This window comes from Cygnus atratus, chromosome 1, assembly GCF_013377495.2.
Source record: "Cygnus atratus isolate AKBS03 ecotype Queensland, Australia chromosome 1, CAtr_DNAZoo_HiC_assembly, whole genome shotgun sequence".
NCBI classification, from domain to species: domain Eukaryota; kingdom Metazoa; phylum Chordata; class Aves; order Anseriformes; family Anatidae; genus Cygnus; species Cygnus atratus.
The window spans coordinates 179,921,202-179,948,579 of record NC_066362.1 but is presented as its reverse complement, the minus strand read 5'-3'; the positions used below and the strand labels follow the sequence as shown (position 1 = coordinate 179,948,579).

General features: G+C 46.0%; 2 protein-coding genes across 7 annotated transcripts in view; one reads left to right on the top strand and one right to left on the bottom strand.

Moving 5' to 3' along the window:
• CAB39L (calcium binding protein 39 like) overlaps positions 1-3,372 on the top strand; it is a 62,812-nt gene extending 59,440 nt beyond the window's left edge. For all 6 annotated transcript variants that reach the window (XM_035553356.2, XM_035553355.2, XM_035553354.2 and 3 more), the window contains one exon: positions 1,480-3,372. In XM_035553356.2, the coding sequence (XP_035409249.1) occupies positions 1,480-1,659 (180 nt within the window). In that variant the 3' untranslated portion in view covers positions 1,660-3,372. The remainder of the gene's footprint in view (positions 1-1,479) is intronic.
• A 6,415-nt stretch (positions 3,373-9,787) lies between these two features.
• On the bottom strand, positions 9,788-24,779 carry CDADC1 (cytidine and dCMP deaminase domain containing 1). Its single transcript, XM_035553413.2, has 9 exons — positions 24,665-24,779; positions 21,683-21,777; positions 19,979-20,156; positions 18,593-19,171; positions 17,094-17,143; positions 15,869-16,038; positions 15,117-15,306; positions 14,382-14,442; positions 9,788-13,072 (listed from the first exon to the last, which is right to left on the bottom strand). The coding sequence occupies exons 1-9, from the start codon at positions 24,738-24,740 to the stop codon at positions 12,999-13,001; spliced, it is 1,473 nt and encodes a 490-aa protein (XP_035409306.1). The 5' UTR covers positions 24,741-24,779; the 3' UTR covers positions 9,788-12,998.
• Positions 24,780-27,378: the final 2,599 nt, after the last annotated feature.

The following is a 27,378-nucleotide window of genomic DNA, read 5'->3' as shown; positions in this document are numbered from 1 at the left end:
TGGAGCATCGTGCAGGAAAGCTGTTATTGTAGGGTGGCTGCTCTGAAGGGACTCTTGAGAGTTTGGGCTATGGGTGCTACTGTTGTGAATTTTTAGGGTGGCAAGTAGGCATAAATATATATCTATATTTAAGATGATAGCTCAAGACAATCAAATAAAGGTGATGTGGAGGCCTATGCGGAGGGTCTGAATAACTGGGGATGTTCCACCTTCACAGGGACCGTGGCCTGGCCACACAGAGCACGGTGTGTGCGTGTTCCCCCTCACGTAACGCACTGATTACTTGATGTATCCCAGGTTTTCACGTGGCCAGAATCTCAGGGAGGAGAAACCTGCAGAGGAGCCCCAGTTCGGGAGCCAGCAGCCCCGGGGCTGGGCCGAGCGATCATGCCGCCTGCGCTCGGCCGGACAAAATGCCATTCAGCGCTGTCAGCAGATGTTTGTTTTTATTCTGGTTTGAACAGGCTCGGAGGGAAACTGGCCATTTTCCAGTCCTGTCCATCCTTAATTTCTTCTCGTCGGGTAGAGAATAACTTGAGTTATTTATGTCGTTGCACAAGCGCTCAGACAGTGTTTTGTGTGACCAGCCATGGTAACCTCGGCGCAAGCCAGATGTGGGAACTCCTCCTGTGGTGGCCAGGGGGTGCAACGCATGCGTTCCCTCTGCCCGGTGTCCGCACAGCCCCACTCTCTGCAGCATCCTGAGCTCCTTGAGCAGAGCCCATCACCGCTGGTCTGGAGTTTCCTGCGTAAGGCAGAGAAAATGTTAAAGAAACAGCATGTGGGGTTGTGTTCCCAGTTGGAAGGCTGGTGCTGTAGGTTTTAGGTTTTACAAGAGGAAAAAACAGAGCACAGCTAAGCTTAGCCTTTAAAGTTGCTGCTTGACAAGACCAGTAAGCCCATGGGACTGGCGAGCATCTGAGCCTCACATCACCTCCCTGCTCCGGAGCTGGATGCGCCCCGGCACTGCTGCTCCTGCTGCTGTAAATTTCCATGCTCCCGTGGATGGATTAGGCTGGGGGAAGCAAAGCCTCTGACGTGTCTCCCAAACCAAAACAAAGCTGGCAAGTCTAATTTTAGGCCTGGTTTAGTATGGAAATGATATCAGACCTGACACAAAGCTTTTCCGTTCTCCTGATAATTAATTTATGCGTAGTAAGTGTTGCATGTAGGAAAGGCTGAGAATTGATAGCCTGCCCTCAGCAGCTGGGTTTGCAATCAAATACTTGATCAACAAAGTGCAAATATAAGGGGAAACGATGCCACACGCAGGCATAGCTTTGCTCAGGTTGCTGTTGAACCAACGTGTTTGTAACTCCTCTCCCTGTGCCCTGGGACAAGGTGTGCAGCGGCAGTGTCTGCCTGCCAGCCCTCAGCTGCCTGATGAGAAAATAACTTGTGGCAATATTGTGTGTGACTGATTGTTCCTCTCTCTCTCTCTTTCTCTCCCTGCCGTGCCTGGTTTTGTTTGCATGTTAGGTTTTTGTGGCCAGTCCAAACAAAACACAGCCCATCGTGGAGATCCTGTTGAAAAACCAACCCAAGCTAATTGAGTTTCTGAGCAATTTCCAGAAAGAAAGGACGGATGATGAACAGTTCACTGATGAGAAGAACTACCTGATTAAGCAAATCCGAGACTTGAAAAAGCCAACAGCTTGAAGAACTCCACTCATTTTCCACTGTAGGCATTAATCTCATCTGTTAAGTTCCTCCGTGTCCCTTAAACACCACGATAGTGCTTGAGAAGGCACAAGTGCCTGTTTTTTTTTTTCTTTCATCTTTGTTCGTAGATGTCAAGAGTATAGGGGTTTTACATGGAAACTAAAAAAAAATTCAAAAAAACTAGAATAATATATTATTTTTAATCAAGACTATAATTATTTATGTCAGTTTAGAACCTGTTTGTAATAGAAGCTGGTTTGACAGATTTCTCTGTGCTCAAGGAGGATGAACCTATTTTGCTTAACTTTATCGGCAAACTTGAGCTGTTGGTGAGTGCACAAAGTAGGTCTTCTGAGGACTAATGCTCTTCCTTTGCACCTGTAGTTGTGACTTTGGTTTAGTGCTGCACACACACAAGACTGTGAAAGAGTACATTCGTCTCTGGAGTTAGCTGCAGTTACAGATTCTGTTCTTTAGTCAAAACAGCGGGAGATAAAAGCAGTAAAGGTCACGCTTTCGCTTTATTTTTGTGTTCTTTCATCTTTAAGTTTTCCTATACCCTAGATCAGAGGTTTTCTATTCAGTCTGTGCTAGGGAAGTGGACGAAGACATCAGCCAGGTGAGCGGTTTCTGCCAGCCTCCCATTTTCCTGTACACGATCTACCTTGTGCTAGGGCACAGGCTGTTCCCACCGGTTTCTGGCCAGACTGATGGACCGTGTAGTCCCCGGTGGGAGGAAGGCAAGAGCATCCCCTCCTTCTGTCAAGGCCCATGCAGTATTGCTAATAAAATGATCGTACTCCTACTAAAACCAGCAAGAAGTCTGTCCCCAGTCTCGGTGTGTGGTGGCCAGAGCTGTGTGGTTGAACCCCACCGAGTACTGGCACCGCTGTAGCTCACGAGCTGGTCCTTTGTGCTTCCCGGTGCTGGGAGTGCTTTGGCCAAGATTTTTACATCTGGGTGCTGAAAGGAAGGGTCCCAGTTGTAAATGGCCTCAGCCTGAATCACCTGAGTGGCCCCTGGAGTCATTCGGGGGCTGCACTTGCTCTCAAAGCTGAGAGCATTTATCGGATACCTAAATCGAGTTGAGGCGGCCATTTAGCAGCCCTAGGCACCTCAGGCTACTTCGTGGCTGGTGTTTTCTGTCCTTGTTCATTCAGATGTGAATTCGGGTTCCGTGGTAGGTTTCAGAAGCGGAAATCATTGCACTGTTCACGTTTTAAGTTTAATAAGCTCTGCGGTCCAAACAGTGTTTCCCAGGTGTGTTTGAACGGTTTTTTGGGTGTCTTCTGTTTTCTAGTGGGGAAATGAAAATGTTACTCTGATGCTTTATTGGGAAGTGGAGTTTGAGAGCAGGGAGTGGAAATTTCTTGAGTTTTTCTTGACAGCCTAAGTTCTGAGTTTTCCTGTTTGTTGTAAGGCAGTTATCTAGCTAAAGCTATAGCTAACGCTTCAGATAAAAAGGTGAAACTGAACTGTAAAAACAGAACAAGACTTTTTCCTTCATAAAGCGGTTGTATATTGGGGTGTCTGATACTTTTAATTTATGTGCTTTAGAAAAGAAATTGAACAGATTGTAGAGTCACATTTTTTGTTTTATTTTGTTTTATTTTTTTCAGATGTCAGATATACACAAAAAATGTACATCTTAGTTGCCTGGAATTTAAAAAGAAAATATTTACAAGCTATTAAAGGCATGATTACTGATTACCCTTTAGTTCTGTGTTTTTTTTTCCTCTTGCCTTTCGTGATAGCGGGACTGCGCGGTGCTAAATTCCTTCTCTCCTTTGCCAAGCAGTTTCAGCAGATGGAGAGAGACAGATGAGCACTTTCTTCAGAGTTCATCCATCCCCTCTGCGAGCATCGCATCTGCAGCCCTTGCTGGCAGGGGGCCTGGCAGCCCAGGCTGCCGTCCAGCTTCGCCTGCCTGTGGTCTTCAGCCCCGGTGCTATCAGAGGAATGCTCGCTGCTCGATAAAGGAGTATCTCCAGAGCAGCAGTCCTCAGAGCTAGCTGCTCTGATCCTCTGAGATCCGGAGCCCGAAGCCGAAGGGTGGGACCCATCTCCAGGGCTGGATTAACGCAGAGGCACATGGCCATTGCCTCAGCCTCTGGAGTTGCAGAACATCAGGCTTCCAGCCTGTGCTTGGAAAAAGTGCCTAGCAGCGCATCTGTGGGGAATACCTCCATGTGACAGCGTGAGTGGGATCTGTGCAGAGGTGCCATCACACCTGCTGAAACAAAGTGGGGAAGACAGTGCTGTGAAACACTCCTGTCTGCACGGCCCGGCCATGGGAGGGCTGCTGAAGATACTGAATCCTGGCGTGGCACGAGGAGTGAGGGCAGAAATGTGCCAGGCTGCTTCATCCCACACTCACTGTAGCGGCAGCCTTACCCAGGGGTAAGGGGCAAGGAGGGCTTGTGGAAAATGTGTGTGTGCTCGTATGTGCAGCTGAAAGAGAGAGGAAAGTGGGTGGGCTTGCAGTGAAGTGACGTGTCGGGCTCCATGTGGCTTATCATAAAAAAAAGCTGCTCCTGAAGCGAGTGTTGCCAGCGCATCTCCTAGTTAATCGAGTCTTCCCCAAGCTCAGCTTGCGTAGCTCTTTCAAAGAAGAAAAAGAATTGGTGAAGACGAAATTAAGCGCCACAATAATATTTCACAGCTGGTGGGAACGCATCCCTAATTAAATGCAAATGAGGTCTTTTCTAACGCAACTTCAAAGTAAAGATAGAAATTCCAGTTTCCTTCAGTTCATTCAGCCAAGGCTCCTCTTCTGCCTATGCAGCTGCTCCCACCAGGAACTCGATGATTTCTCTGGAATCAGTACCTGGGGGAGCTGCATGGCTGAAGGACAAAGTTCATCAGCGTGAGGACAGGGAAGATGATGGCTGTCCAGGGAGAGAAGGAAGCTGGAGGAAGCGTGGGCTGCAGCCTCTCAAATCCAGTCCCCACCCAGCATCCGGGGGGGTTGGATTTTACAAGTGACTCCCTGCCAACAGACTGCATACAATCCTGCACGCAAAGCCTTCCTTGACGCAGGAGGGTGCCAGGAATCTTTGAAGCATCATTTTCTGTCCCAGGATTCGGGCGGCTTGTGCTACTAAGAAAAATCTGATTGGGATGAGCAGTGGCCTCCCCTGTCCATAACCACACATAAACCAGCAGCTGTGAAAAAGTGGGGAGGGTGCGGGCCTCTGGCCTTCAATAAAAGTGGGTGTTAAGGCTGCTTGAGCCTCTAAATCTGCATGCTCTGGGGACAGGAGCAGATGAGAAGGAAAGAATGGCTCGGACCCTGTAACCTAATGATAAAAGCACTCTCAGGAGGGAGAGGAGACCTGGATCCCAGCGCATGCTTTGCTATTGTTTGTAAGACTGGAGCAGGGCTGAGAGAACCCCAGCCTCTTTCCAGTGGGTGCAGAGATGCTTGGTCAGTAGAGAGGCTTTTTCTCTGGTCAAATGATTCATTTTTCTGCATGAAGTGGAAGTGCTCCAACATTTTGGCTGGAAGTGCCTTTCTGCAGAGCATCTCCTGCCTGGCGGGCAGGCCATTACACAGCAGGGGTGATGGGTTTTGGTCTCTGAGCTCGCTCTGCGTTTGCCTCCAGCATCGCCCACTGGACTTGTGCATGCTGCCAGCCTCTGAGCAGCACCAGGCAGCTGGGGACTACATCTACCATGAGGATTTGTTGCGTTTACCACCAAGGCCTGTTTCATAGCTCTGATGGACCTGAACTGGCCAGTTGCTATCTGTGTCAGAGTACGGACAGGTGCCAGAAATTGTGCTGGGCTGGGGCTCTCCCAGGGCTTAAGCAGGAGCCAGACAGTGCCCGGTGAGGAATACAGGCTCCTAAGGGCCTTGGCTGTGGGAGCCCCAGTCCTGGAGCAGCTGGTTTGCATCAGTTTTTGGAGTAAATGCAGACCCAGCCCCGGGGAACTAGAAGTGAGATGGGTTCCCCCAGCTTCTAGCCAGCACCTTAACAGGGAGCTCAGCCACTCTGCTGCCTGTTCAGAGCAAATTCAGGGCTCCTCTCCCTCTGATCACAAACCCAGTGAGCTGCAGAGTTATTGACCCAGGCCCCCTTACACATTTATTCCAAATATTTAATGTACATGTGCTGTGTGGAACAGCACAAGCTGATAACATTGAGTGCAAGTTGTCCTGGACGCTCTGTTGGGATGTCCAGTCCCAAAGGGGGAGAGGCAATCCTGCTGGTGAGGACAGCTATGGTCTGGGGAAGAATCAGAGAACCATGGAGCGGGTTGAGTTGGAAGGGACCTTAAAGATCATCTTGTCCCACCCCCTGCCATGGGCAGGGACACCTCCCACCAGACCAGGCTGCCCAAAGCCCCATCCAGCCTGGCCTTGAACGCCTCCAGGGATGGGGCATCCACAGCTTCTCTGGGCAACCTGTGCCAGGGCCTCACCACCCTCTGAGGGAAGAATTTCTTCTCAATGTCCAATCCAAACCTCCCCTCTGTCAGCTGAGACCTGTTGCCCTTCTCCTGCCCCCCCAGCCCTCTGAGCCTGGCCTGCAGGTGACTGTAGGTTACCAGCAGCACCCTCCAAGCCAGCGCCAAGCACATGCAGGCGACACAGGAGGAGATGAAGGGAGCGTCCAGGCCAAGGCAGCAGTTGTGGCCACGTGGTTCTGACCAGGCCGAAAGCCAAGCACCTCTCAGGGCTGTGACTTGGCCAGGCTCCCCTGGAGTGCCTTGGGGACAGGCGGGCAGCCAGCCCGGCCCTCCTGACTAGCGGTCCTGCGCCACAGGCCTGCCTCCTGCTGGCTCCTCTTTCCAGGAATGTGACAGCAGGAAAACCAAGGAACCCACCAAAACCCTTTCCTGTGGCGTGCATTGCGAGTGGCTTTACAAAGCCACGACAAAAATGACCTTTTCCATCTTAAGGATCACCCAGAGGGGGCTAACCCAGCACTAACACCCACTGAGCCGTGTGCTGGGGTTGGCACCTCCAGCACGCTGAGGTTTTACTAGCAGCTGGGCAGAAGGAACACCTCACCACCAAGCTTACGGGTATGAGCAAAGCCCTTTGGCTGCAGGCAGTATGACAGGAGCCAGCTTAATCACCGCACCATCACCCAGCTCCTCGTTGTTAAAGAAACAAAAAAACACCAGCTGGCCAGCGCAGCTCTCCTGGGGAGAGCTAGCAGCCTGATGATGAATGGAGTGTTTCTTCTGAGGGCACACAGACGACAGGATCATGTCTTGTGGGCCACAAAAGTGCCTTGCTCAACTCTTAAGAACAGAGGCCCTTTATTTCCAAATTGCTGGGTACCTCTGCTAATGCACAGCACTGCACTCTGTGGAGCAGCTGGCCTGACAAGGGTTTGGAAGGGATTTAAAAATGCCCTCGTCAAAGCCGAGCCCACTGCATCTGTTCGGAGCCCTGCGCAAACACGCAGCCGGGGTGAGCGTTTCAGCAGGCGGCACACCCCAGCACGGCCCTGCCCGGGCAGGGAGCAAACAACGCGTCAGGGAGGCGGTCAGATGCCCGCTGGCTCTGCACACATAGGGCAACTGGGAGCCTCCCTGTTTTAAAGCTGGGTGTGGGGAAAAAATGATATTCACAGAGGGACTCGCCTTGCGCCCCAAGGAGTGTCAAGGGCAGAGCCGCAATTAGCTCATGGGACGGAGCAGGTTTGTGTCATGGGCTGTCCGCAATGGCTTGTGCTGCCTGTCAAATGGGAAAGGAAGGAGACAGCAGGGACAGGCGAGAAAGCCACACTTCCCAGGAGATGTCAGGCAAGGGGGAGAGACATCAGCCTGTTCAACAACAAGCCCAGCGCTCTGGCTAGTGCCCCTTCCAGCCACACAGCCAGAAGCTTCTGCTTCTGCTGGTTTTTGCTTTCTCCTGATAAATCTGCCTTGCCCCACGCTTGGAATGAAAGGCTATTGGCACTTGAATGTACTGGCATGCGTACTATTTTAAAGACATCTTTCAGGCCTTTCTGAAAGGCCATTGGGAAGGAGGAAAAAGTATCAATGCTGGCCTTTATGAGACACATCCCTAAGGCCTGGCTTTTGCTAAAGTTGTTGAAATACTTCATGGTTCCTCCAGGCTTCTTCAACCTTTTATTTTTCTTGCCAAGTTAGAAATTTAGCTACCCTGGGGGAAAATTTACTGGCAAAGGAGTGAGGTGACCTCACCAGAGCTAAAGGGAAGATAATTGAACAATGACGGCGAACAAAGAGAAGAACACAAGCAGACCACAAAGGCTTCATTTGTGTTAATGAGCCTCTCTAGCTACAGTGAGCGGTGTGTTGCAGAAGTAACTGGCTATGTTATAGCTGGAATAGACAGATGTGATCCCTTCAACAGTGGTGGGAGTTCAGTGGTCCTGTGACCTGAGGAACACCATCCCGTGATGAGGAGGAGCCTGGCTCCTTGGCAAAAATGAAGCGGAAAATTTCAGGTACAAACCGCTCCTCATTGGCGTGCTGGAGATAAATGTCACGCCACAAAATACCCGAGGGAAAAGCTGTGCTCAGCACGTCCCTCTGCATGTCTCTCCCTAGCCCAAACATGGTTAAGCCTGTGCTGCTGCGACTCACGCAGCACCCTTCACCCAAACGGCAGTCGTGCCAGCCTCATTTTTTTGTTCATCACATTTACGGCTTTTGTGCCGCCTCGAGTGCTCTGGCACTTACGAGTCCCAGCACACCTTCGCCTTTCGGTGCCTGAATCAGCAGCCGCGGGGATATTTTTGGGTGTCTGCAATACAATGCATGGCAAAGCACCGCCCGCCCCCCTACCGGGCAGGGCCGCTGCCGGTGCCCGCTGAGCCGCAGCCCTGGCCGGGCTCCGGGCCCCGGGCTCACCGCGCTCCGTGGCCCCGCGGGCGCTGCCCTCTGCTGGCTGCGCCGGGCACTGCGCCCTCCTGCAGCTGAATTGCTGCCGGAGATGAGCCTGAACTCTTTTTGCAGCAGCCAAGGCCAAACCGCAACAGCTTAGAGAAAGGGAAGCAGGTTTAGGAGGTGTTGCTGAGCTGGGCTTGCTGAGCCAGGCAGGGAATTGGCGGAGCAACTCCTTGCTGCTGCAGGGTTTGTCTCTAACATGCCCCAGAGGCATACACAAGTGCTCTAAATTTCTAGGGAGTGTTTTGTCACGCCTGAAGTCATAAAGTCGTGAAGGTGCCCCTGCTATCAGGGGGAGGCTGGTTCCAGTGGAAGATGCTACCAGAGAACAGACCCGCAGAGCATTCTGCCTGATACCTAAAAACACTTAGTACTAGATGCTGACCATGCCCGTGCGTATGGCATGCAGAACTGGCACTTCAGCAGATAGCTAAACAGGTCTGGGAAAACAGAAGGATCCCAAAGAAGATCAGTGAAGTGTTTGACAACAATTCTCCACAATTACCTTTCTCTGCAGACTGGAGCTGGGGTCTGCCTATGTGGCACTGTGACCGTCTTCATTAACGAGACGATAATTTGAATCTGTTAGAGATCAGCAAACACCATCTGCCTTCTTTGCTTTTCTAGTCTCTAAGCAATGTCGCTTACTGAATCTAACAAATTAAAGCCAAACATGTTCTATTTAAAGCCTGGTTCACAGGCGGAATAGCTAAAACAAAAATCTATTGAGGAGCACAGAGGTTTTCAGAACAGTCCCCGCATTAAACACGGCTCTAGGCAGCCTGTGCCACTGCCAGCCCTGCTGACCATGTCCCACCAGCCGCTCACTGTGTGTCTACAGCAGTGCTGCCTGTGCGTGGCCCTGGGGCACGAACCAGGCTTGGAGCTCATCAAGTGGACTCAGGCAGGAGGTGCTGCAGGGACCCGTTGTGCTTCTGGATGGTCAGAGCTATGCCCACTTCCATCCCTTCCAGCCAAGCGACTCCTTGAGGCAGCTCTTACTCTCCCAAGCATGGAATTAATGTCCATTAATGCTTGTGGGGCCATGGGAAGGGACCCCAGCCGTTCCCCGGGGCTGGCAGGAGGCAGGCTGAGGCTGAGACAAAGTCTCCAGGCAGAGCAGAGGGTGGCGATGCAGCTTCGCAAACAGCTGCAACTGCAGGAACAAGGACAGTGCCCGGCCAGTAAAGGGCGTGCGTATTTCAAAGCACTCTGTAGCATTTCTAATAAACCAAAGCACTTAAAAATACACTTCAGTACTTACTGAATTTATTAGCTGAAAACATGTTTTGCTGTAAGGCAAATTAACAGAGAAGTTCTGTAATTCTCAGTCGAGAAGCCAAATTACTACTGGTAGTTAATACCTGCGATTGAAATGACTACTCCGGCATTGATGGAAGAGACCCAAAATGCATATCGAAATTTCATACGTATATATAAAATATATAACTCCTACATTTCGTAATTTTAAATACAGTTTTCTTTTTAAGTAAGAAACAAACACGCTAGAGTTCATTTGCAAAATAAGCACTGCAGGAGATGCCCAGTCCTTCCGTGCTTCTCTCGGGTAAGCAGATGACATGCACGGCAGCGCCTATGAAGTCTGGGGGTTGTGAGAAACCCCATTCACATTCTTCCTAGTGGTCAGGATAAAGACACTACTTTGCAATTCCAGCAAGAAGAAAAGAAGTAGTGTTACATCAATAATCAGAGAAATTTGTGAACTTCTGGAGGAATTTGTAGAAAGATGGCATGACAGACAGTCCGACTTCCGAGCCTTCAGCCTTAAAAGCAATTCCAAGTTTCACAGGAAGCTTTGTACAAAAATACCTTTTTTAAAAAAATCAATAAAAAGTAAAGGTAAAATCTTAACTCCTCATGAAGTACAGACTACCAGCAGCATTCGCTGCAGCGTAGTTATTTAATGTGATGTGCGATATTTGATGCATATCTTGATTTACCTCTCCTTGTACCCAGGCCACCTACAACCTTTTGGGGACTTTTCAATTTCAGCTTTTCCTGCACAGATACAGACTTCTTTACCTATTTTGATACCAGTTGACTGATCAGTATAAACATGAAGGGGCCTTAAATCTGCACCTGTTTTTTCCCCTGCTTCTACCTCAAGTAGAAAAGCACTGCCAATGGATTACAGAAACAAGGTTTCAGGGGATAGGGTGGATTTTTTACTTTAATCTGGACAGTGTTCTTCCCATCTGTAGGAAAAGCCAAGAGTAATTACTCTAACACAAGATGCTTACAAGAAGTGGAAAGAAAAAATATGCCAAAGTAAAATATTCATGATTTAAAACAGACTATAAAGACAATCTTGCTTATGAAACACCAACAATACCCAACTTTAACCTCATATGGAAGTTGCAAGGAATGGAACTATATTCCTTGATGAGAGGAAAAAAAAAAAAAAACAAACAAAAAACAACCAGAACTATTTATGAGGTTTGTACAACACCCAGAACAGTAACTTAATCCCCGGTCTGAAACCTGGATCTACACTGCACTCTGAATCTGATAGGTAAGGCACAGACCTCTTGCAGCTAGATCTGCTGGCCCTAAACTAAGTTCAGGATCCCAGTTCCGCACCCTAGACCAGAAGACCTGGTGGTAATTCAGTTCTAGTGAAGCAGCAGTTCAGTTACTTCCTCATGAGCTACTGTGCAAACGCACTTTTTTTCAGTGTGATGCAAAAAAATAGATTTCACCATCCTTCCTTTGGTTGACAAACAGGGTTGTATTTTCCTCCTTCACTAGCACTATCTGCTCCTGGGAAATGAAGCTGTACGCACCCTGCTTAGCAGGGCAGCAGTGGTGCAGGTCAAACATATGCCCGGTGAGATTTCTGCTGCTAACATGGCATGCAACTCACTCTTCCAGCAGCTGGAGAGTAGTCTTCAGTTTAACTAGACTGAGGGAAACAGCAGCTTCTCCAGCTTCAGTGAGAGCGAATTGTCATGGTGGTAAGAGGATATAAGCACTGCCCTGTTCTGGTATGAAGTTATAATGTGGGCCGTGAGGAATCACAGCTACTTGGTGCAGTTCCAAGCACCAAGAATTGTACCTTAAAATATGGGAGCAGTAGCCAGACTGGGTGCGAGCAAACTACCTACTATTAATGCCACTTTGCACACTGTCTAATCACAGCTTTGCTATCCAAAGCCTACAAGTAAAAACAGAAACTATAGCAGCATCTTAGAACATGATGCCCCTTTCAGGGTTTTGAGGAGGGCAACAAAGAAAGACACGATGTGTGGAAGAACTGGGAAGAATCTGTTTGCACGTCCTACCAGTAGCAGCATGAAAGAGGTTTAAGGCATTTGTAGTTGAGAGCTCAGCAGAGGAGTGAACAGAAAGTCTTGGTACATCTGCTACAGCAGCTAGAGGTCACATTCAAAGCAGCAAACAGCTGAGAGTAGGGAGAGCGACCTCTCAAAAGGTTCTAGGGGTAAAAACTCCCTATTCCAGTTACCTGTCCCCCACCCAGCACTCCCTCGAAAGTAGCAACAACACGAGACTGCATGAAACCAGCTGTTTTAACATCACCTCCTCATGTCGACAGTGAAGAGACTGGCACCTGAAAAGATTTGGCCTATTCCACTGGTACAGATCATCCTATCTAAGAAACAACAGGACCTCTGGCTCTTTATCTGCTCCTCGAGTCCTAGATGCCCGCTAGAGAAGCTTAACAAAAACTAAACACCAGCAGTCTTCGCATAGCACGTTGGGGCCAGTGATACACATACAGCCAAAATCTTTCAGGCCTGTATCCAGAAGCTGAGAAAAAGCAAACCTAGTCTAGGTCTAGATTAATTCAGATGGGATGCACTTGAGGAAGCACACAGAACACACAGCAGCAGCACAAGTACCACAGAACAAACCAGCCGTGCTGCTATGGTAGCTGGAAGAAGTTATGTTTGAGAGACAAGCTTAATCTCCAAATCACTCATCTAGCAACCATCTTCATCCCAGTGGCAGTGTCTCCACCATACAAGCAGACTGAGAAGCAAAAGCCACTTTCAGGGACTAGGAATAATTACTAGCGATAATTTATCTACCATTTTCTAGGAGATTCCCTTGAGTACTCTACTTATTTCTGCATTCGGATAACCCAGAACGTAGAAATTCATTCCCTCAATCCATACACCAGGCAAGGAGACACTTTTATTACTCCTCTGACCTACCACCAATGAACCTTCAGTATTTTGTTATGCATTAACAATGATTTGCCACCCAATTACTTTCACAGAAAATACAAGCAGCATTTTTTCCCCAGGAACTTCTAAATTAAAAAGACCTTCAGGTAATTCTGTAAAACATTTAAGACATCATAAATAAACTTATTCTAAAAATCACCTTCCAAACAATAAATAAAACTCTTCATTATATGAAAGTGCAAACAGGCTGCATTATAAAAAATAAAGAGCAAGACTGCAGAAGTGCTTAATTATTCAATAGTGACCAAGACACAGTTTCTTGTTTTGGTGCTGCTGGTCATCTACTGATTTTGTTTTCTGGACCCCATCTAAAGAAAAAAGAAAAGGTAAAATGTTAATACAACAGTAAGCATAGTCTAAATACTCAACAGGTACAGGCACACTGGAATGACACTGGGTGGGGGCAGGAGAGGTTGTCTTCCTCCCCACATAGGGATCGTGCAATAATCATAGCAAGAGAAACATATTACAGAAAGAGAGCAAATTAAAACAGTTTAGTGTTGAAAATGCGAGCATACCATCCTAAAGAAAACATTGTTAGAAAAATGAACCCTGCTAAAGGTTGTCAAACAGAAGTACCACAGGATGAATCTTTCTCCGGCTGAAAACCATTAGCAGAGGGAGGGACAAACACGCCCTGACATTAGGCAGTTATTACTAACGCCATAAACACTACCCTGAACCCTTCCCTCCCCATTCCTTGCCGTGACCCATAAGGAAATAGCTAACAAAAAGACTTCTCCACTAATCTAGCTCACTACGTTAGGAATTAGCTTCTAGGTTGTGGCTATTCATGTGCTACGAAAACCGCCTGCAGCCTTGTTTATGCTCCCAGCATGGTACTCAATTCGTCGAGCAACTGCCAGCTCCCTATCTTTATGCTCCACATCCTTCTGCTTGAGGCACAAAAATTATTTAGCTTATTTTTCCACATTATTTTCCCCTCTGAGAAACATTTTAAGGACTGGTGGCTGGCAGTTGGTGCAAGTGGTAGGCCCCTTCTGTAGCACAAAAAGGCCTCAGTGTACCTCTCATCTAAACTGTTTTCAGAAGGTGTCAGATCCAGTTCTAAGGGGTGTAGGTGGACAAGGATTTTTTGACCTGTGCCCCAGCTACCATCAAAACTAACGAAACTGAAGGAAAAAAAATATATTTATATATATATAATTATTCATTGGAAAACAATGGTGTAGATTCTGCTTCATAATAAGATAAGCACTGGAATGTCCTGCACAACATATTTAAATGACTTAGAAGAGTCCAACTCCTCTTAAAAAAAAAAAAAAAGGCACACCAAGTCCCTTAAAGTCTTTATAGAAAACAATATAAAACATGATAAAGTAGACTGAAAAGATCTAAGTGCAAAAGAGTATATTGCTGTTCTTCATAATAGCATTACGAGATTTTGTAACACATACGAGTGCCAAGCATTTGCTAAAACAAGCTCATATTTTTAACTTACCATTAGTTCATCTATTCAAAAAGTTCAGAGAAGTGTTCACAGCAAAATTTAACTAACTGAAATCAATCCCCAGAGGAATTCAGGTTTGTTTAAAACTTGATCTCACTTACTATTTCAGTCATAAAACACATTAATGAAAAAAAAGCCACACTTACTCTCCCTGGTCATGGGATCGTGGAATTCAAGGGCATTAGTGTGAAATGGATTTAGTTGCCACTGGTAAAAGAAGAAGAAGAAAAAATTTACTTATTCCAGAAGACAGATGAAAGAGCAAGGGGAGAAGGAAGTACCCTCCAGCCCTCCACTGTGAGGCGAGGAAAGAAGGGTTCCCCCACAAACACGCTTCCTTTGAGGATAGAAAGCTATTAAGGGATGCAAGGCCATTTATTCCTTTGAGAAGGAGAAGCAAGCCAACAGCGCTGCAGCTTGTCATGGTGAGCACCCTGAGCACAGGTGCACTTGTCCACCTTCAAAAACCACCACAGCTCTTTCAGGAACTGCTGGGAAGGGCTATGAAAGCACAAAGTAATCTCCCACACCAGCTGCTGGTCTGTGACAGGGGGCTCGAGGAGAGTTACGAGGAGAGGAGAGGAGAGTTGAGAGTTGAGAGGGGAGGCACTTTAGAGTGTTATGACACCGTGTCAATCAGCAGCAACAAGTCAGAGGGCAATCTGGAAGGAAATTACATCCCAGAAAACAGGCGCACTTGGCCTCGCCATCTGGCAGATGGCACACCACTCCTCCCAAGAGGCATGCCAGAGCAACCTCTTGATTCCACTCACACGTGATTCAGCAGCACAAGGAAACACTCCCCCACCCTGGCTCCAGATGACTGCTCCCGCTGCCCTCCCTCCCTATATTTTTAGAATATAGTACATCGAGACACTTACGGTAAATTTGCTTACACCCTCAAGTTCACCAAACTTCATATACGATATGTCTGCTTTCTTTTTGCCAGCATCAACATCTCCTGCATAGATTTGCTTGATACCAGCCCCTTTGATTAAAGGGACACATTCATCGCAAGGACATTTTGTGACAAATATCATGCTTCTCTCATCTGGCTTTATTTCTCGGCACCTACAAGCAGCCAGAAAACAGAATTTCAGAATTTACCTCCTGAGAGTTTTGAATGGTGACAATGGGAACAAGTAAAGAAGTGTTGTGTTAATATCTACACACAGAAGCAGCTTATTCATGGTCATGTGTGTGGGTATACAATGACACCTGGTTCGGTTTTACTCTCAGTGAATGAAACACCCCTCCTATGTTTCCATGCATATCTCGTATCATGTTGGAAGCCTCAACAACTGCCACGCTTCCATATTTCAGTTTATAGCATGGTCATAGCAGGAACCAGACGCAGTGACTTGCATCTGAAAGATAGCTGCCACATACTGAGTATGTGAATATCCTTTCGTGAATCATCACAGTGAATATCCTTTTGAAACCAAGTTCACTCAGATTCTGTCTGCAGAAACCCCAGAGCTGACTGTGTCTGTGCACATCCAAGTTCTGCAGCATAGGCATAAAACAAGACTGTGACCACAATCCACACTTAATTCCATGACAAAAGCACGATGTCATTGTGATAGTTTCTGAACTGTTTCTTTCTTTTCTGTTGTAAAATTAAACCCGTTACCTGAACGTCAAGGCGTTCTGCTCAGCGTGTATAATGTATCTGAACTTTCTGATCTCCCGATCTTTTTGTTTATCGTCCATGTGTGGAAAATCAGCATATTCAGATCCAGCAGGAAAGGCGTTGTAACCACAGCCTACAAAATACATTGCTCCTGTTCCGTCACAGCTTCTCTGCAACAGCAAGCAAATCATCATTTCTGGTGACGTCTAAACCGAGTACTAAGTCAAAGTGTTGTGCAATACATGCTTTCACATTTTGTTTAGTATGCAAATATTATCAGTTCATGCCAAGTTACAGCCGTTAAAAGAAAACCCAGCTCCTGCTAACTGCTCCATGTCTGCATGGAGCTTTTCCATCAAGCTCCACAGGAGCCACGCAGGCAAACCGCAACACCCCGGACAACATGCTGCACCAGGCGTTCCTTTTATCAAGGAACAAAAAGTCTGAAGGATTTAGTCATTAAGACTCTGCAATGTGCAAAATTAAAGAAAGGTGGAGCTAGTCCCTGATGTGCCAGGGACTGTTTCACCTGCCTCTGAACAGATGCAGTGACCAGTGGGCTGACAAAAGTAGCAAGGTAGCAATCAGTGATTGAAATAAGTACAAGAAACAAAACTGGAATAAGCACTTGATGACTGAAGTGGCAAAAAAAAACAGATGTTAGAAGAGTAGGTTGCAGTTCCATGAAGAATGAGGCTTCCTGGATGGGTAACATGCGTAATGACAGACAAAAAGAAATAAAATCGATATATTTAGATGGGAAAAGGCACTTTGACAGTATTTGCAGAACAATATCACTTTGATTCAAAAGGGAACCTGCTGAAGCCAGTACAGCAGTTCAACTGCAACAAATATCCCCAGGCTATGATTGCTCTGAGACCTCTCCAAAAGAGGAGAGTAGACAGCTGGGAAAAAACTTCATAGCTGGAACACCTGGAGTATTTGACAACAACCAGGGAAGCAAGCACACTAAAAAGACAGGCAGAAACACTGTAGCAGGGTTTTCTTTCTGCGCTACTTTATCGCTCTCCTTCATCTTGACAGCATAGCAATGGAAAGTCTTTAACTTAGTTACCAAACAACAAGGAGGGCAAGCTTTCTATAGCACACTACATGCATGCAAGTTTATACACAGGTGCATTTTTCAAAATAAAATAACAAGCTCAAAGCAGATACAAGTGTATGAATGATGAGTGCAAGAAGAGGCACCTTGTTCAATACTTACTGATTTTTCTTCTGCCCAAATAATAGCTCCAACTCCTGTTTTATGATCCTCTAAAACACAACATTTTAGCAGTGAGTAACAAATAAGGTACTTCTAAGTTATGTACACATTAATATATGATATCCTAGAGTAAGGATTTACATTCATTGTTTTGTGGACAGGAGAAAAGCATGCAGAAAGACTGAGAGCTTCAAAGTCATACGAGTCTACTGGAAATGCTGGGTGTGCTCTAAGTGCAAGGCCAGCCTTTCTAAGACTTTGCCAAGTACATTTGTCCACAAATGCTGAGCAGCAACCAATACGTATTTATCAGATCAGAAAATGTGCCAAGAATACATGCAGACAGGCACAATGATCCGAGATGGAAACCCAATAAAACCATTTCTCATATTTATTACTTAATTGCTGCCACTCCCTACATTTATGGTTCCCTAGTCCGAACTCGTACCAAAATTAGTTTTATTTTATACCCAATTCAGAGACAAAATGTTAACACTCAGATTTTTGGGGGATGTTTCCTATCACTACCATGGGAAAACTGGAACAGAACTTTCCTTTATGTGACTTGGAAGATTTTTATGGATCTTGTAAACCTTCCCCAGTCGCTATTAAGGAGAGTCTTGACCAGTTAAAAGAGCATATCAAGGTCAAAAAAATATTTCAGGCTTCTCGTGATGAATACTGTAGATTACACTGTTTCAATTAACAATTTTCCATTACCCTTGGTATCACTACCACACACAATCACTCAAAAAGGGTCTTCTCCTGCCAAATATAGGTTTTATGAGGGCTGACTTTATTTATATTCTACATACGTATTAGTTATTGATGTATAGTAACCCAGCACAGAATATATCTTTTGATCTTGCTTTTGTTACATGCATCTGCAGGGTTGTTACTGATTTTAATTTCATAGAGAATTAGTGCTTCATTACAGGATTAATGTGGAATAAGAGTTTGCTCAAAAAACAGACGAGTCCAGGATGAAAAGCAGAGATAAAACTGAAGTTTGCTGCACCAAGGTACTCAACAGGTACTCAAGGTACTCAAGCTTTGTCAGTCTGTCTTGGTCTATATGCAACAACAGCTGTACAAAAACCTCTTCTTTTCTGAAGAAGTGTACGTAATATGCTTAAACTTTGGGGACTTACTTAATAACAGAAGCGTCTTGCGAAACGTCTGTAAAAAGGGCTACTTAAAGAAGAATTTAAAAGTCATTGTGTTGCATTTTCAGATAGGCGTTGGCAGGCTTTGCTAGTGGGTATGTGAGATACCTGCATTGATTTTCTCTTGGAAAAGCTCCGTGCTTTCACGCACAGTACTATGTTCCCCTGTGGAGTTTCTACTACTACTGCTGCTCTCGTCTCACAGGTGTAGGAATGGAAGTACACGCCAATTCAGCAGCTTGCTCAAGGAAGTATTTCGATGAAACAAGACTGAAATCAGGAACTCACTCTACTCACAAGACCCATTCCTCCTCCACTATTGTATCAACTCACCTGTCCGGTATGCGAGTAATCGGGCTTGTATCATACAGTGCCTTGCAATTTCTTGGGGCAAACCCTGATGGTACGTTTCATTTGTTGGCTGTGATTCACTGCTGTAAAACCCAAAGCAACCAAAGACAGGGACGCTGGCAGCCACTGTGGCCAGGACCAAGACAAGATCCTTCATATTTTGCCTAAGATTGCTGAAGTAGGGATTTTCACAGAGGTTCTCCAGTCCTATTGTCATCAGTATTTGCTTGTGCGTTTCCTCATTTGAAATTAGGAATAAACTTTCATACTCCTTTATTTTCTCTTGCCTACATGCGGTATAAAAGTCAGTATTAAAGTCAGGCTGAGATTTTGCTATTTTTTGAATAAAATCAAACTTGGTGGAAGTTTCTTCAATGAACTGCACCATGTAGCATACTAAGGGCTGAAGCAGCACACACACCCGAGCACGACTATTTGACTTGAGTCGTTCCACTGCTTTGGCATCTAGCTTTGCATCATCAGTCGTCATGGGATTGGAAGCCTCATTCTGCAAGCTGATTTCAGGATCTGCAGGCCAGTAGGAAATCCTGTTCACCCCAGCTGCAAGAGCAAAAGGAGCCATTTAAGTACAGTGCAACACAAACCTCGTATACAACACACTATTGCCTAACCCTCTTTTTACTCCTTCAAGACCCCAAGTGGTGCTTAAGGTGTGTCTGGACAGTAAGAATTCTAGCAGATGTCAGTGTCAAGACTTATCCAACTTGATAATCAGGCCATAGACAAAAATTGGAATTTAAGTTCTAACATCTTTGTGGCAGCCTAAGTTTACGTCTTGCCTACAACAGATATGTTACCACCATGCACAAAAAGTTAGCGCTAATAGAAGCTGCTTCTGAGATTCAAACCCAAAACTTACAGATGGGCTGTACCAGAAGATCCCATTTCAGGAAGAGAATTATCTGACCTGTCTTCATCTCACTTGGAAAAAAGGAAGCCTTAAAGTAGTTCCCGTGATTTCTGCTCAAAAATACTGTGTTGCCACTAACAAGCAATGAGAGGGCAAAGAAAAAAATGCAGCAATCTCTAGTCATCAGACTTAGGGTTGTTCTTGAAAAGTACAACGGGTACGTGAGAATCTCCATGCTGCATCCCACAGGAGAGAGAACCATCGCCAGTGTTAGTTGCACAAAGAAATGGGGTCTCATTAGCAAACACTTAGTACCTTGACCTTCAGGAAATGCACATTCAACACCACTTTCAGACTTGTGGCAAGTATCAGCGCAGTCTTACACAAGTTAGCAATCAGCACTCTCATCTGTGACAATCCAAAGAGAAAACAGGCTTTCTGATACCACCAATCACAAGCATAACTTTTTCTCCTACTATATGGCAGTCCTTGCTTACCATTTACAATCATTTTTAAACAAGTCGAACATGGTTTTCTGGAAAAATAAAGATCACAGTTTTTAAGTCTTGATCCGTGTTTAATAAGTGCAATCTGGCCAGCGTGCAAGTCTGTACTGGAACAATGAAGACCAATAATCGTCATGTTTTTCACCACAACTAGACCACTCTTCTTTACCTACAGAAAAAATGCATTACTATTATCATTATTATAATAATTATTTTTAGCATCAAGCCCACTGAGATATTACAGCTCTTCCTTGGGTAACTCTAATCAACCAGGAACAGAGCATACCCCTCTTCAGTACAAATTTGATATGAATCACTAAATAAATCTGTTATATTTTCACTAAACAGTGGTGGTTTCTACATGTGTCTTTTAATACCTGAGTGCTGCGCCCCTGCCAAACTTCATATCAAGACCTGTTGCAAATTTCTGAATTTTTTGATCATTGTTTTGCCCACTACAAAACCCAGGAGATGCACAGAAAATTCTTTCAACTATAACTGAAAGCCCCTCTGAATCGTTCAGCATCTAAAAGGGTTGATGAATTTAAATTCTTTCTTAACCTTGATCATCCTGGGATCCAGTTGCTTTATTTCGGTCTCTTTCATTTATAGAAATAAATCACGGTTCTAAAGAAGCTTCCATGGAAAAAGTCTGCATATCATAGACAAGAGCTCTTACATCTGGATTCCCATGTACTGTGAGGAAACTGAGCACTGGCTAGTTTGATGAAGCTGGTGAAACAGATCTCATTATGTAATCCAGCTGCTACCAGAACACTTGTCTGTAAATTATTCAATTTCTTTGCAGTTACAGAGATGAGGCTGTACCAAAGCCCTACATATAACCCATGTGCCATTCCTAACTGAATTACTAAATTTGAAACTGCATTTGAAGTCTGTATAGGGTTCATCTTTCCCTCTTTCACAAAGACAGCAACCTAGTCTGGGACATACAATACTAAACTCTGAAAATTAGGTCTAATTGTCACTCAGATTATTTTCCTGTCTTTTCTTGTCCTGGTTGATATATGTGTGATGGATCCTAGCACATGGGTCTGCTCTGCATGAAGTAGTAATCGTTTTAAAGAACATCATAAGAACTCTGATTACAAATGGAGACACCCTGTTCCAGCACACTCTGGAAACACCCCTGTACTTTGACACGCAACTGGCAGCTACGTATAAGAGCCATTCTCAAGGATGATTTCTTTTGTCACTAATGTAGTTACCTAAAAGTTCTTATCAGCAACTGTTTCAAATAGTACTGTGCACCTCCACTGCATAAGAAAAGTCTTCTACAATCATCAACATGGTCATTTTAAAGATTCTCTCTACACCATAAGCCACACTGATCTTAAAGTTATAACTAGTGTAAAGTAGGAAATGCACAGTATATACCATGTCTTTGTCGCAATGCTTTTCGAAGTTGACCAGCAGCTTTTACTGCTTGCTTCATCTGTTGGGAATAGATCTTGCCTTTCCATTAATTTTTCAAAAATAAAATGCTATTTAACTGTTTTGCTATTTTTCTCCCTACACTGGGTTCTCTTCTAATTCTAAGAAATATTTGAAAAAAACTTTATCAGCTTTTTTTTTCTTTCATCGATAATGCAAAGAGCCATTTAGTTAACTCACTGCAGGAGCTATTAGCATCTGTTCAGAAAGACCAACTCACAGTAAGCTTTGACATTTTACCTGTGACTTCTTCTGTTGTTCGGCTGAAGGAAAGAGCTCCATCCAGAGACTGAACAAAGTAAAAAGATTGACCTTAGAAAGCCTTGGTATTTGACCTGTCATTAGAAGAAAAAAATAGTATTTATTAAAGAGTATAAAGAAAATCGACATTGTTTTAATGACTAAGATACACAAGGGATGCTGTAGAGATGTCAGCAACCCTTCCAAGGTGGCACACCAGATTCCACGTTTCCTTCCTAGGTTAGGGGATACGTATGCCAGGAAGAATACAACCAGAGCTAGAAGAGGCAAGATGTGACCAGGCAGCTGAGCAGTATCTTGCCTCTCTTTACCTTTAAGTTCTGAGATCCTAGTTCTTTCAGAAACGTCCAAGCTTCTAGAAAGGAAAAACAAAACTGGCACAAGTTCTATGTTTTAAAAACCCCCTCGCTTTTCGTAACCTAAACATTCAAGTTTCCATTCTGTGAAATGATATAGAAGTGTTATAAACCAACATGCAGCTAGACTTTGTTTACAATGAGGGCTCTCATCATCTTCAGGGTCTTAATATATACTTCTCACAACCACCAGCACGTTCTAACTGAGCTGGTAGGTAAACCAAAACCTTTCCACAGACACAAATAAAAGTTTTGAACAGTATTTTCCACCTCAGCTACTACAGAAGCTATTTTATCAACTGCTTCTGCTATTACAACATCCAAACCCACTTGTCAGGAGGGTAGATGTCAATCCAGGATGCTTGCACCTGGATGCAGAGATCATACTTGTACAAGAGGAAGTCGAGAAACTTTCACTGTAATTCAGTGAGTTAATTCTACTTGCAAGCAAAGAGCAAAAACCAAAGATCAGAGCCCACATAACTTAATGTGCCCAAGTGATTCACACATGCTGACAGAAATCTGAGACTGATCTTGTGATTCAACTTCGGGCTCACCACACAGAGAGCAAAAACATCCAAGCACCATCATGATCTTACACTGACACCCTCTGCAAGAGCAGACGAGGCATTGTGTAATCTTTCAGCTATACCAGTTATGGAGAAACCCGCTTCTCAATTTTTATGGTCTGCTTAAATTTGGGTTAGATTTTTACGAAAAAAATAAACCTATTACTCAGGCTGTCACTTCTAACTGAATAACCAGAGAGGCAGCAGAGAACCCTTTCTAAGGCCAGTGACCACGTTGTGCTATTTTGGATCGCACCTACTCAAAATGGGGACGGTGCCCTGTGAGGCCCAGCACTCAGCACTACCGAGAGTCCCACAAACAGGAGGAAGCACTGCATGGCTCACTATCACACCATAAAGCTGGCATGCCTCACGCTTGGCAAGAAGTTAATTAAGTCTTTGAAAAAGCTCCAGTGCCTATTCCAGGGGCGCGTACGGAGAGCTGTAATGAGCACACATTCCTCCACAGGTCTCACGGGTGCTGCCTGATAACGGTATCATTTTCATTTGCACCCTTTCCCACAAATGTTAGTGGCGTTTTTGCAAAAGAGGAAAAGGCAGATGCAAGAACAGAATAAAGGGAAAACATTTACTGAAGTACTTCTAGCAGTATGGAACAGATATAATCAGATACTAAGACTGTTTTGGTGGAGGAGAGGGTTAGTTTAATGATATGGCTGTGAACCCAAACATTTAGGACAGCAGACAAACATACGCAACCCATGACAGGAACACCACTTTCAGACGGTATTTCTGCAGCATTTTCTCACGCAGAAGGAAGAACAAAACTACCTGGGATTTTAGAAAGCAGATCGAGTCCTGTCAGCAGCACCATCCGATGCCACGCTGCCTCCTTAGGCTGCATGGCTCTGGTGTCCCACCGTGCACAAACACTGCAAGGGGCACCTGGCCAGCCCCATCAGGCACACTTGCTAGCAAGGTGCACATGAAGATTTGTCCTCACTTGTACTAAAAACAGACACTAAAGGTAAGTCTGCCAGCTGCATTTAAACAAGCAGAATTTGTTTTCTTAAATGGATATTTGAGTTCATTCTTGTTGCAAGCTACAACAAGCAGCACTATTCACATCAACTCACATGTCTACCATCAGGATTTCTAAAATGGATTACAATTCACCAGACAGAGTAGATTTTAAGTAAAATACAATGGAAACAAGTCTGAACTATTGTTTGGGTTTTTTTGGACCTAGTTTGAGTGTGACAAGTTGTACACAAGGGAAACAAACTGAGGAATGTGCTGGTTCACCTCCCTGTTGTGAAACAACGTAAACGTATAATGAGAAGCAGGAGGATATTGTGATGGAAAAGCAATGAACTGTGGTCACAGTTATCATGGAAACATCTTCACGTCTTTATTCATTTACATAGCTAAAGGTTCCCTGAAGTTCAACAGAGTGAAGAGAAGGTTGATTAAAGCGGCCTGGAAACTTTGGGGACTTTTAATGAAGGTAGCAGGTACCTTTGGGGACTGCTGAAGAAGGTAGCAGGCACCTTTGTGAACATTTGAAGGTAAAAGAATTTAAAGCAACTACAGAGAGGCTCTTTGCTACTGAGCACAAAGCCAGGCGGGAAGGGCGTGCTCTTTGGAGGTGCACCAAGCCCTCGGTCCCCCACCAAGCCCCGCTCACCCCCCAGGGGTGTGATTTTACCCCTGCAGGTTTGGGGTCCCGTTCCCTGAGGCACACACAGCACTCCCGGGGGGAAGCAAGCCGGGGAGGGCAGCATCAAAGACCCCACTGCTCCTGCACGGGGACACAGAAAGGCGCAGGGCCTCTCCCGCGGGTTGTGGCTGGGCTGTAGGGCTTTATGCCGGCTGTAGGGCTTGGTGCCGGTTGCAGGGGTTATGCCAGAGCCCCGCAGCGTGGGCAGCCATTTTGCGAGCCCCCCCTCCCCGCCCGGAGCGGGGCACGAAGGCGCGCACCCCCCCCCCCCGGGCTGAGCCGCTGCACCGGCCCGAGAACGGCTGCGCCCCTCCGTGGCCAACCGAGCCGTGCCGAGCCGTGCAGCCCCGCTCACCGGCCATGCTGTCGGTCTGCGTGCTCGCCGCGCTCACCCGCGGCCCCCCGGCCGCCGCCTCCTCCGCTCCGTGCATCGGTACCGGTGCCGCCCGCCCCGCCCCGCTCCTTCCCCCTCCGCCGGCCGCCATGGCCCCTCCCTCAGGGCCGCCATGGCAACCGCGGCTGACGGGCGGGCACCGCGGCTAATGGGGAGCCAGGGGCGGGACGGAGGCTGAGGGGAGGGGTGTGGTGAGGGGGGCGGTGTTGGCCCCTAACGGGTTTTTAGCGTCCGAAACGGTTTTGGGATCTTCTTGGAGATCCTCCTGGGGATCCTCATAGGGATCCCTTTGCACCCTAATAAAGGTGTCGGTGGAAAATCGTGACAGTTTTCCTCAGCAGGGCCACGTCCCTAAGCACCAGGTCCAACGTCTCCTTGAACACCCCCAGGGACGGTGACTCCACCACCTCCCTGGGCAACCCATCCCAGTGCCTGACTGCTCTTTCTGAGAAGAAATGTCTCCTCATTTCCTGCCTGAACCTCCCCTGGCGCAACTTGAGGCCATTCCCTCTAGTCCCATCGGTAGTTATGTGACAGAAGAGGCTGACCCCCAGCTCCCCACGCCTTCCTTTCAGGTAGTCGCAAAGAGCAATAAGGTCTGCCCTGAGCCTCCTCCAGACCAAACACCCCCAGCTCCCTCAGCCGCTCCTCACAGGACTTGTGCTCCAGGCCCTTCACCAGCTTCATAGCCATTCTCTGGACACGCTCCAGGGCCTCGATGTCCTTCTTGTGCTGGGGGGCCCAAAACTGAATGCAGCACTTGAAATGCACCCTCACCAGAGCTGAGTATAGGGGGACGATCTGGGGTTGTTACTTGGACTAACCAAGGCCCTGGAGAGAGAAGGGTCCAAAGAGAAAAAAGGGGTTGTAACATTGATTTGAGTCCATGTCTGAGAGAGTATATCCTTCTTGGATATCAGGTACTGGTGGTATTGGGCTCCTGGAAGATGAGCTGCTTTTACAGGAGCTGCCTGCCTTTGTTCATGGGCTAACACATTAGTGGAAATTAAATTAGAATCTACCCCGACTTCATATTTAGCATCTTTTCTATTATAGGGAAAATTACTTGTAATTAACTGGAAAACCCTTATTGATTCCAAAAGGGGAAATAGTATGTAAAAGCTTTGAAATTTTGTAACTTAATACAAGGGAGTTACTTCATTCCAAAACTGTATACATTTATAAAGAAACAGTCATTGGCTTGTGAAAGAAATGTGAATGCATCCCTGAAAGTGGTTGAGGTATCAGTTAAAAGTACATAAAGTCTTATGGTCCCAGAAGGGATATGGACACAGTCTGGAGTGAAGAAAATGAAGAGAATCAGTTATACATTGCAGTCATTACAAATTAAATAATAAAATCATTTTCCAGGAAACAACTCTCAGAGAAGTTGTTCAGAAGGACTTTCTGTGCAGGCTTTCAGTGTCCACAAAAGATGCCTAGACTTTTTGTCTCGTTTCTTTGAGTTAAATTTTTTTGACAATGAAGTGGAGAGATGAAGAGCAGATAAGGTACTGGAAAGCAAATCTATTGTATGGCTGAGGTGATGTTAATGCCCCCTAATTAGTTTACTACTTGGGTTTTCCATTCTATTTCTCCGGCAAAGCACGTGGGATTCAAGGGTGGAGAGTTTTTTTTTAATCCCTGGTAACTCTGTTAAAAATAATATTTTTTCTTAGGAAAATCTGAAAATGCAGCTGAAGTTCCCTTTTGACCTTTCCAGGAAAGTTAAATATGGAAGCATTTAGTGGAGGTCCTTCCCCACACTGAAGATGCTGGGCCTCAACAGAGAAACAATATCACCCCATCTCAGAAGTTCATGCCTCAAAGTTTGGACTCTACCAGGGAAACTACAGCAAAAATATGGTTGCAGAAGTCTTCTCTCCCTCAAAGTTATGTTTGTGGGTACTTGTGCAAGGGCCATGTTTAGTTCCTTTGTACTTAGCTCAAATGTGGCTTAGTTGTAAGTGGTACTTTACCCTCTTAAGGGAATTAAGTGTTTGTGTTCTGCTGTGGAAGCAGGAGAGGGGAAGCAAGAAGAAGCCAAAGCTTGACATAATGCTTCATGCCTCTGCAAAAATAACTGCCTGCTGCCTCATCTCCCCGCATCAGGGAGCTGCTGTAAAACTGACATTTGGGTCGTGTTGGCATTCTAAACAACCGCTTATCTGGAAAACAATTTTGGCTGCCTCATCCAGCGGCCAAAATTAGAGTTTCGGAGTTCAGTGGTGTTTGTTTACCTTCGCAGGAGGCTGCCGCTCGCTGCGTGCTCGGGTGGGTCAGCCAGGCTGGAAGGAGCTCCCGGTAGCTCCCTGGCCGTGTGTGCTGCATGGCCTGACCCCGAGTCGCAGCGAGGCGCCAGCAGTCCCCCTTCTCCAGATGCAGTGCGTGAGAGGCACCACGCAGCCTGCTCTGCGGGTAGCAGGCATCTGGTGGTACTCTCCCATCAGTGGACTCAAAGAAAATGTCACTACTTTGTGTTTAGATGTGGTAGGTGACAGAAAGCCTGTTCCTAAAGCTTTGTCTTTCAAAACATCCTTTGGAAGCTGTCACCTCTGACTGTCATGTCACTTGGGTTCTTGGACCTCTGACATGCTTCTGTCTGTGAATAAATCATGCAATGTCTTCAGTGCTACAAAAGCATGCGATTGTCCTGTTTCGCAAGCTTAAGGATT